Below are 14,581 nucleotides of genomic sequence, written 5' to 3'. Positions count from 1 at the left end.
GATGAGGTGTTCTGTGTTAAATAGTCAACCATGTCTTGACAATCTTGGGAGTTGATGGGATGTGCCTTCTTCTGAGCACTTTACTTTGGTCCAGGGTCGCACAAAATCACATCAGCACGACCGTGCACAGACCTGCTGGGTGGCCTTCCTCTGGGTCTGCCTCTACCTATTTTGTCCGTTATGTCCATATCAGGGGGGATGAAGTGAAAGCTATGCACTGACTTGACTAACACAATGTGCAGTCACACAGGTGCAGTTAACAGGTATGCACGGAGTGGTATATCACACTGTGTGCACTCACGTAGGTAGGTGGGTGCACTGAACACAACAGGTAGGTATATGCAGTGATGGGTATTACAAATGTGCACCTGTCACACACACGTACCGTGAACAGGTACAGTGACTGGTGGTACTAAATATCACACTGCGTGCGCTCACGTAGGTAGGTGGGTGCACTGTGAACAACAGGTAGGTATATGCAGTGATGGGTATTATAATGTGCACCTGTCACACACAGACAGGTACCGGACAGGCACAGTGACACTGCGTGCGCTCACGTAGGTAGGTGGATGCACTGAAGTGAACAACAGGTAGGCATATGCAGTGATGGGTATTACAATGTGCACCTGTCACACACACCGGTAGTCACTGAATGTGCTGGGCCTGGCAGTGGCACACACAGTAGGAATTACCAAGGCTGTCTATGCAACACAAGTGCCTGTGGGACACACACACACACACACAAAAAAAAAATAGATCACAAGAACAAGATTAGCTCTCAAAAAAGCTGTTGAGGGGTGCTTTTTTTTAGCAATAAGAATCAGCAAGGAGCAAGCTAAGAAGCCTACAAGAGCCTAACTAAGCTTTCCCTATAGGTCTCTGCAGAGCAGCTCTCCCTTCTCTAATTACTGCAGGCACACGAGTGAGTCCAATGCCTGACGCTGCCTGCCTTTTATAAGGGGGGGTGAGGCTCCAGGAGGGAGTGTAGCCTGATTGGCTACAGTGTGCCTGTTGACTGTGATGTAGAGGGTCAAAGTTGACCCTCATGATGCACTATGGGGGCGAATCGAACTTCCGGAAAAGTTTGCGGTTCTCCGCGAATGCGAACCACCGAAGTTCGCCGGGAACAGTTCGCCGGGCGAACCGTTTGGGCCATCTCTACACACCATGTAAATATTCACAGTGCAGGTGGAAAAAAATATGTGAATCCCTAGACCAGGGATGTCAAACTGGTCCTTCGAGGGCCTCACAGATTTTTGACACAGCTCAAATGAATTGATGGGTCTAAATCAGGCAAGGTGTGGTCCATCAGGTAGAACACATTCCTCTCTTTCTCAGTTCATCCTAAACACTGGCATGCATCTGGCCATCCAGGCCTGGAGTTCGACACCTGTGCCCTAGACTAATGACATCTCCAAGAGCTAATGGGAGTGAGGTGTCAGCCAGTTGGAGTACAATCAATGAGATGAGATTGGAGGTGTTGGTTACAGCTTCCCTGCCCTATAAAACACACACACCAGTTTTGGGTTTGCTTTTACCAAGAAGCATTGCCTGATGTGAATGATGCCTCACCCAAAAGAGCTCTCAGAAGACCTACGATTAAGAATTGTTGATTTGCATAAAGCTGGAAAGGGTTATAAAAGTATCAGTCCACAGTAGGACAAATCCTACCAAATATTCCCCCTGTGTCACTGCGGCCTCCTCCTGCTGTCTGTGCTTTTGCATACTATGCGTGTACTACATGCGGGCGGACTGTAAAGCAGGAGGGCAAGGGGGCATGCGTATGTGAGCGCACGTGTGGTGAGATGCAGCTGGCGGCAGTGACGGGCGGGAGGGGAGGGGGTTTGTGAGGGTGGCCTAGAACACGTTATTGTAACGAGCTTAAGTCCACTAGTTGTCTATACATGGATAAAGTTTAGCACTGCCGCTACTCTCCAAAGGAGTGGCTGTCTTGTAAAGATGACTGCAAGAGCATAGAGCAGGATGCTCAATGAGTAGAAGAAGAATTGAAGAGTTTCAGGTGAAGACTTAAAAACGTCGCTGGCATATGCCAACATACCTATTAGTGAATCTATGATACGTAAAACACTAAATAATAATGGAGTTCATGGGAGAATACCACAGAGGAAGCCATTGCTTTAAAAAAAACAAAAAAAAAACATTGCTGCACGTTTACGTTTGCAAAAGAGCACCTGGATGTTCCACAGCAGTACTGGCAAAATATTCTGTGGACAGATGAAAGCAAAGTTGAGTTGTTTGGAAGAAACACATAACACTGCATGGAGAAAAAGAGGCACAGCACACCAACATTAAAAACTCATCTCAACTGTGAAGTATGGTGATGGGGGCATCATGGTTTGGGGCTGCTTTGCTGCGTCAGGGCTGGACGGATTACTATCATTGAAGGAAACATGAATTCCCAAGTAAAGAGGAATGGTCAAGAATTACTCCTGACCATTGTGCACATATGATCTGCAACTACAGGAAACGTTTGGTTATAGTTATTGCAAAGGAGGTTCAATCAGTTATTAAATACAAGGGCTTTTTCAACCTGCACTGCGAATGTTTACATGGAGTGTTCAATAAAAACATGGAAACATTTGATTAGTTGTCTGGTATTAGTTTAAGCAGACTGTGATTGTCTATTGTTGTGACTTAGATGAACATCAGATCACATTTTATGACCAATTTGTGCAGAAATATATATAATTCCAAAGGCTTCACCTACTTTTTCTTGCTACTGTAAATCATTTATCAATGTTCCCCTATTTATGCATAGGCATTACAGGCCACTGCCTGGAGTGCCATTGGTCCTGGGGGGCCCCTGATTAAGCCACAACTCCTGAATGAAGTCACACCTCCTGAATGAAGCCACGCCCCAATGGTTGTTTACGCCTCCTTCTGTCACATTGTGCCACCTTCAGTCCCCCTGTGCCACCTCTGCCCCCGTGCCCCCTTCTGTCTTCTTTGTGCCTCCTTCTGTCTCCTTGTGCCACCTTCATTCCCCCTGTGCCATCTCTATCCCCCGTGCATCCAGAGATGGATTAAAGTAAAATGGTGCCCTAGGCAAGCAACGACTTTGGGCCCACATTTGATGGCTAGCTTTTTTGGCTTGATTTGTTGGGGGTTATCATAAATCAGGTCGAGGCTCTCTCCAGGCCCTAGGTACCTGCCTAAGTTTCCTTGTGGATGATCCAGCTCCGTGTGCATACCTCTGTGCCTCCCTTTGTCCCATTGTGCCTTCTTCTGTCCCCCTTTGTGCCTCCCTCTGTCCCCTTGTCCTATTATGTTGCTGTCCCCCTCCTGTGCTCCCCCAGTCCAGCGTGTAAAAGCAGATTATAGCACAGCAGAAACTGTTCTCTGACCTCCCCTCTGGAGTTCAGTGCTGTGCGACTATCCTGTCTCTTTTCTGCTCCCTCTAGTGCTGGTGCTCCTCATGTAGCATGTAATCATGCTACATGCTGTAGAAGATGCTGGGCACTAGGGCAAGTGGTGAGCGGGCAGGCGGAAGCACAGCACTGGACTCCAACAGAGAGGTGAGAGCACAGCTTCTGCTGCACTATGCTTTGCATTTACACACTAACCTGGGGTAGTGCAGGAAGGGGGTGTGCAACGAAATGTGACAGGATCAGCAGGTGGTTTGTATCTCAGGGACTCCCTGTATTATGCAGCCACCCTACACAGCACATGGGTTTATATTCTCCAGTGTGTAGTGGTGGTGGTGGTGGTGGTGGTGACGGGGGTGAAACAGAACTTCTTGCCTGGAGTGACAAAAAGGCTAAAAACGCCCCTGTTCACCATGTTAAACATGAGACTCAACGTACAAATAATTCAACTTACAAATAATCTCCTGGGACGGAACCTGTTTCGAAGTAGGGGTCCACCTGTATTTGGCATACTGTCATCAGTGCATACAGTCATACATTAGTGTCTTCACTAACACTTCTCAGAGTATAGTAACAACCTAATTCAAAACTGAGAAGACATGTCAGTAATAGTTATCAGTGAAGTTGGGCTATGGTCCTCTTGTTTGGCTCCACATTAAAAAGAATCTGAAGTCTTAAAAAATGTAAATAAAGATGACATTGCTGGAAAGCGCTTACATTAAACATCATTTTTTCCGCTTACCGCCAGTCAGAGCCCTCCCCTTTTCCGTTTATATTGATTTAGAAAATCCAGGACTTCCTGGATAAAATGGCGGCAACCCCAGTGACAGCTTCCGGGTCGCAGCTCCAGTTGTGCTACGAGTGTTACAGAGTGGCTGCACACTTGTGCGCGCCACCCTGCTCCAAGTATAGTACTGGACACAGAGCAGGGTGGTCTGGTTGCGTGCGCAGCTGAGTGTGTGAGTGTTACCAGTCCCGGTAACTACATAAGGGATGGTATAATTCGTAAAAAGGGGCAGACAGGAGGGGAGGGATAGGTGGCGATTGACAAGTGAAGAGGCAGAGCTCGGGTAAACAGCTCTGCCTCTTCCTGGCAGCATTTTCTGCAATTAAATTGGTTGTGGTATGAAAAAAGATATTTTCTGGGGATCACTTTAATTTTTACACTTTAACACAACAGGGAACATGAATGAAGTATAAAAAAAAAAATATATAAGCTTCAGATGAAAGGGCCCATTCACACTACAAGCACTGTCCTGAGTGTTTTGTGATTGGTTAACGTTTTTTTAAAATCACCCCATTCATTTTCCTTAAAATCGTGGTAAAAATCGCAGAAAAATTGCTGTGATTTTCGCGTACGCGATCTTGAAATCGCTGCGATTTTTCCCATGATTTTAATGAAAGTGAATGGGAGCGATTTAAAAAAACGCTAATCAATCGCAAAACGCTCTGTAAAATGCTTCTAGTGTGAAAGGGCCCTAAAAAGTGCAGAAATATTTATTAACATGAAAATCTTCTCAGGAAGTGGAAGCCCTGCAAGCAAAGGAAAGGTTCAGGCATCAAATTCATTATCCGACAGATGAGTCCGGGGTCAGTGGAGATGTGTATGGAAGTGAAATTGTCCATTTATCCCCACGTATGATCAGTTCAAGGCTCGGGGCACCAGCCGCATCTTGAAACGTTTGGGCACCTGAGACAACCCAAATACAGGTGTGAGGTCAGGAGGAGATTTGGGATCCGGCCAGTGGAATGCAAAATGTGTCAGCATAGTAGTAAAAAAAAGAAAGATCTCCATGCGGGCAAGATTCTCCCCAAGACAAACACGTGGACCTAAGATAAAAGGAAAACAGGTCAATATAACATTTAAAAAGCCGCTGAATCTTATACAGAACGTTTTAATCAGGGCTCTGGGGTCTGTACAGAAATCATCTGACTCCAACGCTAAAGTTATGAAACCCCCAACTCTGTTTCAGGGTACCCCAAATTGCTCCCACTTTGACTCCTTAGACTAATACTTACCAGGCATGTGGAGTTGGTACAAAAATCATTCAACTCCTCAGTTTATGAAACCACCAACTCCAGGTACTAAAAATTGCTCCAACTCCGACTCCTTAGTCTAATACTTTCAGGGGCTGTGAAGTTGGTATAAAAATCATCCGACTCCTCAGTTTATGAAATCACCAACTCCAAGCACCCAAAACTGCTATGACTCCTCGACTTCGACTCCACAGCCCTAGATTTAACCTCTAGTTTAAAGTAGCCGACTCCTTCAAGATCTTTGCTGGTGTGTGGAATCCTAATGGAGCGACCATTCACTAGTCTTGTATGCCAATGTTAGACTAAGCTCAACATTTCAGATAAAGTACAAATGTCATCATCCTAAAATACCGAGTTTTTTTTTTTTATTTCTATAGAGCAAATACTTCAGGGTGCAGAATACTGAAATACTGTATTACATTATATCTTATGGTTTCTCCCTCGGAAGGCAAGACTTACAATTATGCACATACCGTATTTTTCAGACCATAAGACACTCCTGGCCATAAAATGCACCTAGATTTAGAGGACAAAAACAGGGGAAAAAATATCCTAAACCTATTGCATCCATGGTGCAGGAGCATCTTGTGTAGGTTCACCCCTAAATTCCTGAGTCCTGACATCTTCATAGCTCCTACAGCTGTGTGGATGTGCCAAGTGTGCTGCCCTAGTGCTGTGCCAGCAAAGCTGTCTTTGGCCTGTGGCTTCCTCTGCTCTTCTCCTCTGTAAAAGTTGGCTCTGTCTGTGTAGGGCTAGCAGCTGTAGCATGCACAGAGCCCCTACCGTGCTCTAATGGGACGTAATGTTGCTGAACTAAACAAGCCCGTCACAGGTCTGTAAAAAGGCCACTGTCATCCTGCCTGGCATGCCGCCCACGGACCTTCATGGGCTGCCACTGCATTGATCTGAGACTCACGCCAAGCCACCGGTGCCCCACATGCTGGTCTGTTAGCAGCATGTACAGAGCTCCATTTCCTTGGTGTCTCTCACAATGGCACATATGCTACTGCTCTCCTACATTCCCCCTCAGCTCTCACCCCCTGCTTAGCTGCTTGGCTATCACAATGCTCACCACTGCTAGCTGCTCTGGGTTGAGTGCTGCGACTCAAAGCAACATTTCAGCATTGAGGACACACTATGCACTGGACGCTATACAGCAGTCGCTGGGAAGTTAGGCAATTTCCATCTTCCCCATCTCCCCACCGTTGTATAGAGAGCAAAGCCTCCATTCCCAGGACAGGGAGTGAATGATCACTAGACTGCCAGTGGTGCTTCATTCGGACCATAAGACGCATCAACATTTTCCTCCTCTTTTTGGGGGGAAAAAGTGTCTGATATGGTGTGAAAAATATGGCATTTCATGAGTAAAAGAGAAGTAATGTGGTATATGTGATTCCAGCAGTGTCACCATTGTGTAGGTATGGTGCTAATGCTGCCCACGTAACGTGTACTCAAGTCGCACAATTATGCACTAGTGCTGCTGACATAATGCACAGCAGATGCTACTGGTACAGCACTACCAAACCCCAGAATAACAACAAGGTGAGAAATTGCATTGCACAACCATAAAGTATTCAAGTAAATAGTTATTTTGTACTAAAATACCGATGGTGGGATTTGAATTTAGTGATATTCAAATTTGGCAAAATTAAAGGGAACCTGAAGCGTGAAAAATTATTTAAAATAAACATATGATGTAGCTGCAAATGAATATTACATACTAACCTCAGCGTCAGTTCCTCTCAGAAGCTCACCATTTTCTTCTTACAGTGATCCCTTCCAGTTCAGACAATATTTTGTCAGAACTGAAACATACCAGTTGCTGACAGTTATTTATCAGTAGCTGTCAGTTATAACTGAATGTGGAAGGTAATGTCCAATTGTCCCTATAGCTCAAGTGGGTAATATTACAGTTTAACAGTGTGCTGACCAGGAAGCTGTTGGGGGTAATGGACATTTTAAAATGGAGGACGGAGAAATCCACTGATCACAGTGGACAAATGGGACACAGGAGAGGAGAAAGAGATTGAGGAGTAGAGTACACAGGAGGTAAGTATGACCTGTGTATGGTTATTTTGACTTTTTATTTTTACTTCCAGTTCTCTTTAAGGTTCTATCCTGCTTTTAAGGAAAATGAAGAAGTGTTAGGGCCATGGACGCACACAGGATGTTTGCTATTACACCCACAGCACCTGTTCCCACTCTCCTTAAAGCTGTCCAATCCTATGTCGGACTATGTCCAACACTGGCACTTTCCTCTATAGGACAAATGTCATAGTCCGACATACGAACAAGTGGCTGCCGCTAGATGGAGCAAAATATCTGACACTCTTATCTCCGCCGGCCCATCCCCATCAATATTATGTGGGTGCATTTGGGCTGGTCGAGGAGGGGCCGCTGTTGGAACTGGTCCGTTATGCTGTGCCTCCTATGTGAATTAAACTAGGCTAGCGGAGCTACAGCAGGTGAGCGGGTGTGAGCCTCTGGATCCCCGCCGTTGATCCTTTTTCGCCAATCACTCAGAATTCTGACCAGAAACCTTTTATGTTTTCTAAATACAAGATTAGCTTACGCAGTGGTAACTGTCCCTACTTAATGGTGACTAAAGCCATTATTTTCTACCAGTAAAAAGGCCCGCCCATCAAGAAAACGGACACTGTTCAATTATAGATGAAAGCTAGCTTATACACATACTTGCTTTTTTCAAATTCCGATCAGATTTATGATCATTTTTAGGAATGGATATTAATCAAACATGAATTGAAAGGATAAGCACGGAACGGTTGCCAGTATTTTGATTGATATTTTCTAGCATGTCCAATCTGCTTCAGATCGTGAAAGAGAGATTTTCAGCTAAGCAGTCTGTAGGCTGTATGTTTTTATGCCCAATCCAATCATTTTCTTGATCAGCAATAAGATCAGAGGTGAAAATTGCATGGTGTGTAGCAGGCATTAGGTAAGGAACACTATAGATATTTGGGCTCTGCAGGGTGTAAGTTGTTGAGTACGGGGGGAATGGGATTGCCACTTACCTGCAGAGAAAGGAAGGAAAGCTTCTACTTTCATTAATTCTCCATCCTTGTTCAGGAAATTCTCTGGATTGAATTCATGAGGATACTTCCACTGACTCTCATCACAGTGCAATGCAGACAGGTCAGGAATTATGAATGTCCCCTGATGAAAGAGAAATTAAACATAAACAAGGTGAGTAAACAGAATATACAGTTAAAACAAAATCACAGTTTATGGCCAAAAATAATTGGTGCCCACTGAAAACAGAAATCTAAGTTTTTTGGGGTTCACCAATGTCTCAAATAATATGTCATCTTCTTTCAATTCTCAGTTCTCCAGGTTTTCTACAGGAGATTGACTCTTAATGCACCAGGCCTTACAGCGATACTCCAGCTTTGTTAAGACATAAGCCTTTCTTAAAGTGTACCTGAGACAAGGGGAAATAAAAGTCTTATACATACCTGGGGCTTCCTCCAGCCACCTACGCGCAGATGGCTCCCTTGCCGCTGTCCAAATCCTCCTAGATCTCACAGTAGCAGTCCTGCTCTCCGGGGCCAGTCGGCCCAGGCACAGTGCGGACAACCGCGCTCCCCCGTCTCGCTCCCACAGCTGGGAGCATTCTGTGCCTGTGCGTAGTACTGGGCAGTCGCAGAACGCTCCCTGCAACGGGAGTGCGGCGGGGCCAGGCCGTGCATGCGCAGTATGCCCGACTGGCCACGGAGAACAGGGCTGCTACTGGGAGATTGAGGAAGCTTTCGACCATGGTGAGGGAGCAATCTGCGTGGAGGGGGCTGAAGGAAGGCCCAGGTATGTATAAAACTTTTCTTTCCCCTTGTCCCAGGGTCACTTTAAGGCCCCTTTTACACTTGCCTTGTAGTGTGTGCTGTGTTTCCCTGTATTCCTGTAGGGTAATGCAACGACAATGCAAGGCAATGGGGCCTAGCACACTTTATGCATTGCGTGGCTGAAGTGCCTGATCGGTCGTTGAGCCGCCGCAAAGTCAACAGAGCTTACCATCGGACTTTGCGGCAACGGGGCGGAAGTAATGAAAGTCGATAGGTGACACAGAAATGTTAAATATGTTGGAGGTGGTGAGGCAGAAATACGACAGGGAAACCTGGGAGGCCCAGTAACGTGCTACCTGTCCAGCAGGAAGTATGTAACTCAGCAAGGGGTCGCAGGGGATGGCGATATGCATATGACCCTCTCCACGCACTCTGCCACAGGGTCATATGAATTACTTTTGTGTGGTGTGATGGGATGGGGCGGTGCATCGCCCAAAGTTCACATAGGTAAGTAGAAATTGTTATTGAGGTGCAAATACATTTGGGATGATTGAGAATTATGCTAATTATTATGATACAGAAATATGCAAATTATTTTGAAAATCTAAAATTTAAATTAACTTATCAAATATTGCAGTGGAAGCATTTGTCCATTTGCAGTGGTTCATTTTAAGCTGTATAGGTTTGCAGTAACATTTGCATAAACCCACATCAACTTAGAATTATTTATTTGCACATCTCAAGTAAAAAGATGGCGCTGACCCAAAAAGTTGTACTTAACACCTTTAGACATCCGTGGCACAAAAATATGGGAAAACAAAAATTGTCTGAGGCATTGTTCTGAGGCAAGCGGAAGCAATTTTGTACAAAAATGCCTTTAGACGTCATTAGCGTATGGATACGGAAACACAGAAACAGAAACACAGAAATGCCTCTAGACCTGCATGGTGGTCTAACGATTAAGTTCATTGCTATTATTACATTATAAGGATTGACAAAAAAACATGACTTTAGCTTAATAATTCTGCACAGAGCACGGCCATTCCTCAGTGTCCCTTTCAGAAACTGGTAGTAGATAGAGTAAGGGTGCTTTCCCACTTGCTGTGATCAGCTAAAAAAAGTGGATTGCTCGCGTTTTGGCAGTTGCCGTGATTAACATGGAAATCGAGGAGTTCCTATTCCATTAATGTGTTTCTATTTTTCCTGAATCGCAATTGCCAGCCTGCACAATTTTTGCTGTGATCGCGATCCGTTCCTGATGGTTAATGGTGCAATTGCAGCAAGTGGAAATTGCAGGTTGTGTGATCACAAAAAGCAGCACGATTGCGCTTGCGATCACACTTCCCAGTGGAAAAGCATCCTAATGCACACTAACTGGTGATGATGAAGGGCTTGCTGGGTGCTCAGATCATGGTCAATGGAAGGACCAAAGCATACAGGATTAAAAGAGATCAGCACGCCAAACAAATTCAAAAGTCTTTTATTGCTGCTGAAGGCAACAATCAGATAGGCCTACCTTACCCAACTTAGGCTCTCTAAAATAAAAGCTAACTCCCCCTTGTCGTATCCCAAATGTGCCATAGCAACAGCAAGTTTCTGGCATATCATGCGGAATTGTATTTCTATGCAAGATTACTGGCTACAAGTTACCCAGCTGTTGCTGGCTATCGGCATGTTGTTAGTGCAGTTTCTCCCTATAGAAGCAATCACACTTCAGCATTGCCATCATTGTAAATTGCAAAAATTTGTAATTGTTAATGCTTAGCTATTGCAATCTTGAATATTGATCTCTAGACAATTTATCTATTTGTATTTCCCCCCCTTTATACTGAGTAAAATGGTAGGAGTGATAGCCAATACTCCGAATCCTAACAATTCTACAATTTGCTTTTGAATGTTGAGCTCTTGTGCCCTCTGAATAGCCTCACCTTTGGAATAGTGTATCCATTCAGCTGAATATCTTTCAAAGGTGAATGAGCAACGGCAAATGGCGCAACTGAGGCAAAGCGCTGGACTTCCTGCAGGACAGCCTGTGTGTACGGCATCCTCACTCTGTCCTCATAGGTCACATGTCCTCTGTCTCCGCGAATGTCATCTATTTCTTTCCTACACTTTTCTAAAATAAAGACACACATTATAAACTCTAGGCCTCACTCACACTGAAGCGTTTTACTATCGATATCAGTTTGACTTTAGATCTCTAGTGCTTAAAGGGGAACTTCAACCTAAACAAACATACTATTATTAAGTTACATGAGTTATGTTAATTAGAATAGATAGGTAATATAATCTTTTACCCACCCTGTTTTAAAAGAACAGGCAAATGTTTGTGATTCATGGGGGCTGCCATCTTTTTGGTTGAAAGGAGGTGACAGGGAGCATTAGACACAGTTCCAACTGTCCTGTGTCCTGATTACCCCTCCCAGCTGCACACACTAGGCTTCCAATGTCAAATTAAAAATGTAAAAAAGAAAAAAATTGCATCAAAACAGCAGAACGAGAACAACAACATCAGAAATCCCATCATGCTTTGCACAGCATCAGGGCAAAACTGCCCGGGCAGTTTTCTTCTGTGCAGCTAAAAATGAGGCTTGTAACTCCTCATTTGGTGTGGTGACTTTAATTTCACCTTGAACGAAAAGCTCGATAAATCTAAACCCTCCCCTGATAAACTTTCTAAAACACAGAGAAAACGTCTCCAAACTTTACTGGAAAATAATTTCCTAGTGGATGCCTGGAGAGAGCTCCATGGCGATAAAAAAGGCTACACCCACTACTCCGCAGCACATCACACTTATCACTTATGCTAAAATCGACCATATTCTAGTCACCACATCAACAGTTCCACACCTAGTTTATGTCAGACATATTCCTTCCCCACTCTCAGACCACGACATGCTCCTTGCCTGCTTTGACCTACAAGCTGAGGTTGTCAGACCTCAAACATGGCGTCTAAACGAATCGGTGCTAACTAGCACTAAATCAAAGTCAGAAATATCCTCTCATCTCCAACAATACTTTTCTGAAAATGACCATCCAGACACCTCCCCTGCCACCCTCTGGATGGCCCACAAAGCCGTCATTCGTGGTAAACTTATACAAATTGGGGCCCAAAGAAAAAGGAAAAACTCTGAGGACATCACTAATTTATCCTATAAACTGCAGCGACTTAAGTCACTACATCAAACTGAGCACTCCCATTATATCCTAAAACAGATTAAGGATGTTGAACTACAGTTACATATTCTTCTCTCAAATAATGTTGAAAAGGCTCTAACATGGACCAAAGCTAAATATTACAGGTATGCAAATAAACCTGATAGCTGGTTAGCTGCAAAACTAAGAAATTCCCACAGAACTAACATGATATACAAAATTAGGACCCACCAGGGCCAAGTCACAAGTGACCCAAACAAAATTGCACAAACTTTTCATCACTTCTATAAAACACTTTACTCAGACTCTACCCCACCCCAAGTTTCTAACTTTCTTCGCCAAATAAACTTTCCTAGATTAAACGAGGATTCCAAGAAACTCCTAAATAGCCCAATTTCTCCTGAAGAAATATCTAATATTATTGGAAAGCTTAAGACCCAAAAAGCTCCTGGGCCTGATGGCCTCACAGCCCTCTACTATAAAAAATTCCAAAGCATACATTCTCCTCACCTCCAAACCTTTCTTAACACACTAATGAACAAGGAGCTAAAGTACTCTGAGTTCTTAGACGCCTTCATCACCCTAATTCCGAAACCTAACAGAGACCTGCTTCAGCCTAAGAACTATAGGCCAATCTCACTCCTTAATATAGATTATACAATTTTTACAGCCATCCTGACCCGAAGGATAAACAAACTATTACCCTTTATTATAAAAAATGACCAGGTAGGTTTTGTCCCATTTAGGCAGGCTACAGATAGTATCAGGAAGAATCTAGCCATAATCGTCCACGCCAACAAAACCAAAAGGCCACTTATGACCCTAACACTAGATATCGAAAAAGCATTCGATATGATAGCATGGCCATATATGTTTGACGTACTATCCCACCTGGGCCTACCCGACTCATATACACACTGGCTGACCCAAATATACTCGACCCCACGCGCAACCCTTAAACTCCCTGGATCCCCCAACACCCCAATTAACAAGCAAGGCTGCCCTCTTTCCCCAGCGATTTTCACTGTCATTATAGAACCACTGGCCTCCTACCTTAGGCAGAACACTTCTATTCAGGGTTACATGATATCGGGTGAAGAATTCAAACTTAGCCTCTTCGCCTACGATATCTTACTCACCATAACAAACCCACACATATCAATCCCCAACTTAATGCAGGCCCTAAAGTTCTTTGAAGGAATTTCTGGTCTAAGACTCAATTATGACAAATCGGAAGCAATGTATTGTAATTATGGGAAGGCTAAGGCCCTAGCTTTTTCTAAACAGCAAAATTTTCAACACCGGGACCATTTTACCCAATACCTGGGAATCAAACTCACTAATGATTACAATCAGTTGTACCATAAAAACTACGCTCCCCTTTACCGGGATCTAGCCGCCCTGCTCAAGTCGTGGAACACCTATAACATTTCCTGGGCGGGGAGGATCGCTAGCATCAAGATGACTTCTCCCTAAAATATTATATTATTTTAGGGTTCTTCCAACCCCAATTAAAAAAAACGATATTCTAATTCTTCAAAAGGAAATATTCAAATTTATATGGGCAGGGCAGGGAAAAAGCCTCGAATAAAATACTTTTCTGGCACAAAAATGAGGGAGGATTGTCGGTCCCCAACCTCACTTTATACTATAAAGCTGCACAGCTTGCGATCCTCCCTACCATCTATAGTGATGCACATGCTCCTAGATGGGTTTCCTTAGAAAATCTCCTCATCTCTCCCCTATCGTGGAAAGGTATATTGTGGTCACACACCAAAAATATAACCCCAATACGGGACAATTCCATTACAACCTACCATACCCTAAAACTCTGGAGATCAACCCGATTTGTAGCCTCCCTACAATCTAAACCGTTGATCCTAACTGAAATTAAATCTAACCCTGATTTTCCTGAAGGTCTCCAGGCCCCATCCTTTTCATGGTGGTCACCAGAGACCCACCCCACCATTAAGGCATATTTAGTTCGAGGAAAGATCCCTACATGGAACCAACTAATAGATGCTACGAAGCCCAGGATCTCAGCCTGGCTTAACATAAGGCAACTATACCATTTCTTATCTAAACTAGCTAAACCAGGCACCTTCATACAACCCTCACGCTTTGAAAGCCTATGTCTTCATGACCCCATGCAAAAAGGAGTGCTCTCATATATCTACTCGATTCTCAATTCTCCCCCAACGAATT

General features: G+C 44.1%; 1 protein-coding gene and 1 long non-coding RNA gene across 2 annotated transcripts in view; one reads left to right on the top strand and one right to left on the bottom strand.

The window, feature by feature from the left end:
* The window catches only part of LOC137538239 (uncharacterized), a 64,833-nt gene that overhangs the window by 18,705 nt on the left and 31,547 nt on the right, over nucleotides 1-14,581 (top strand). Inside the window, exon 3 of the long non-coding RNA XR_011024714.1 lies at nucleotides 8,511-8,627. This is a non-coding gene — a long non-coding RNA (uncharacterized lncRNA). The remainder of the gene's footprint in view (nucleotides 1-8,510; nucleotides 8,628-14,581) is intronic.
* The window catches only part of LOC137538237 (cytochrome P450 2B4-like), a 45,304-nt gene continuing 35,457 nt past the window's right edge, over nucleotides 4,735-14,581 (bottom strand). The window contains exons 7-9 of the mRNA XM_068260285.1: nucleotides 11,149-11,336; nucleotides 8,456-8,597; nucleotides 4,735-5,216 (exon numbers count right to left, since the gene is read on the bottom strand). Coding sequence (XP_068116386.1) covers nucleotides 5,029-5,216; nucleotides 8,456-8,597; nucleotides 11,149-11,336 — 518 coding nt within the window. The 3' untranslated portion in view covers nucleotides 4,735-5,028. The remainder of the gene's footprint in view (nucleotides 5,217-8,455; nucleotides 8,598-11,148; nucleotides 11,337-14,581) is intronic.

This window comes from Hyperolius riggenbachi, chromosome 11 (assembly GCF_040937935.1).
Source record: "Hyperolius riggenbachi isolate aHypRig1 chromosome 11, aHypRig1.pri, whole genome shotgun sequence".
Lineage (NCBI taxonomy): Eukaryota > Metazoa > Chordata > Amphibia > Anura > Hyperoliidae > Hyperolius > Hyperolius riggenbachi.
The sequence above is the reverse complement of the archived record's forward strand: the minus strand, read 5'-3'. Positions and strand labels throughout refer to the sequence as shown.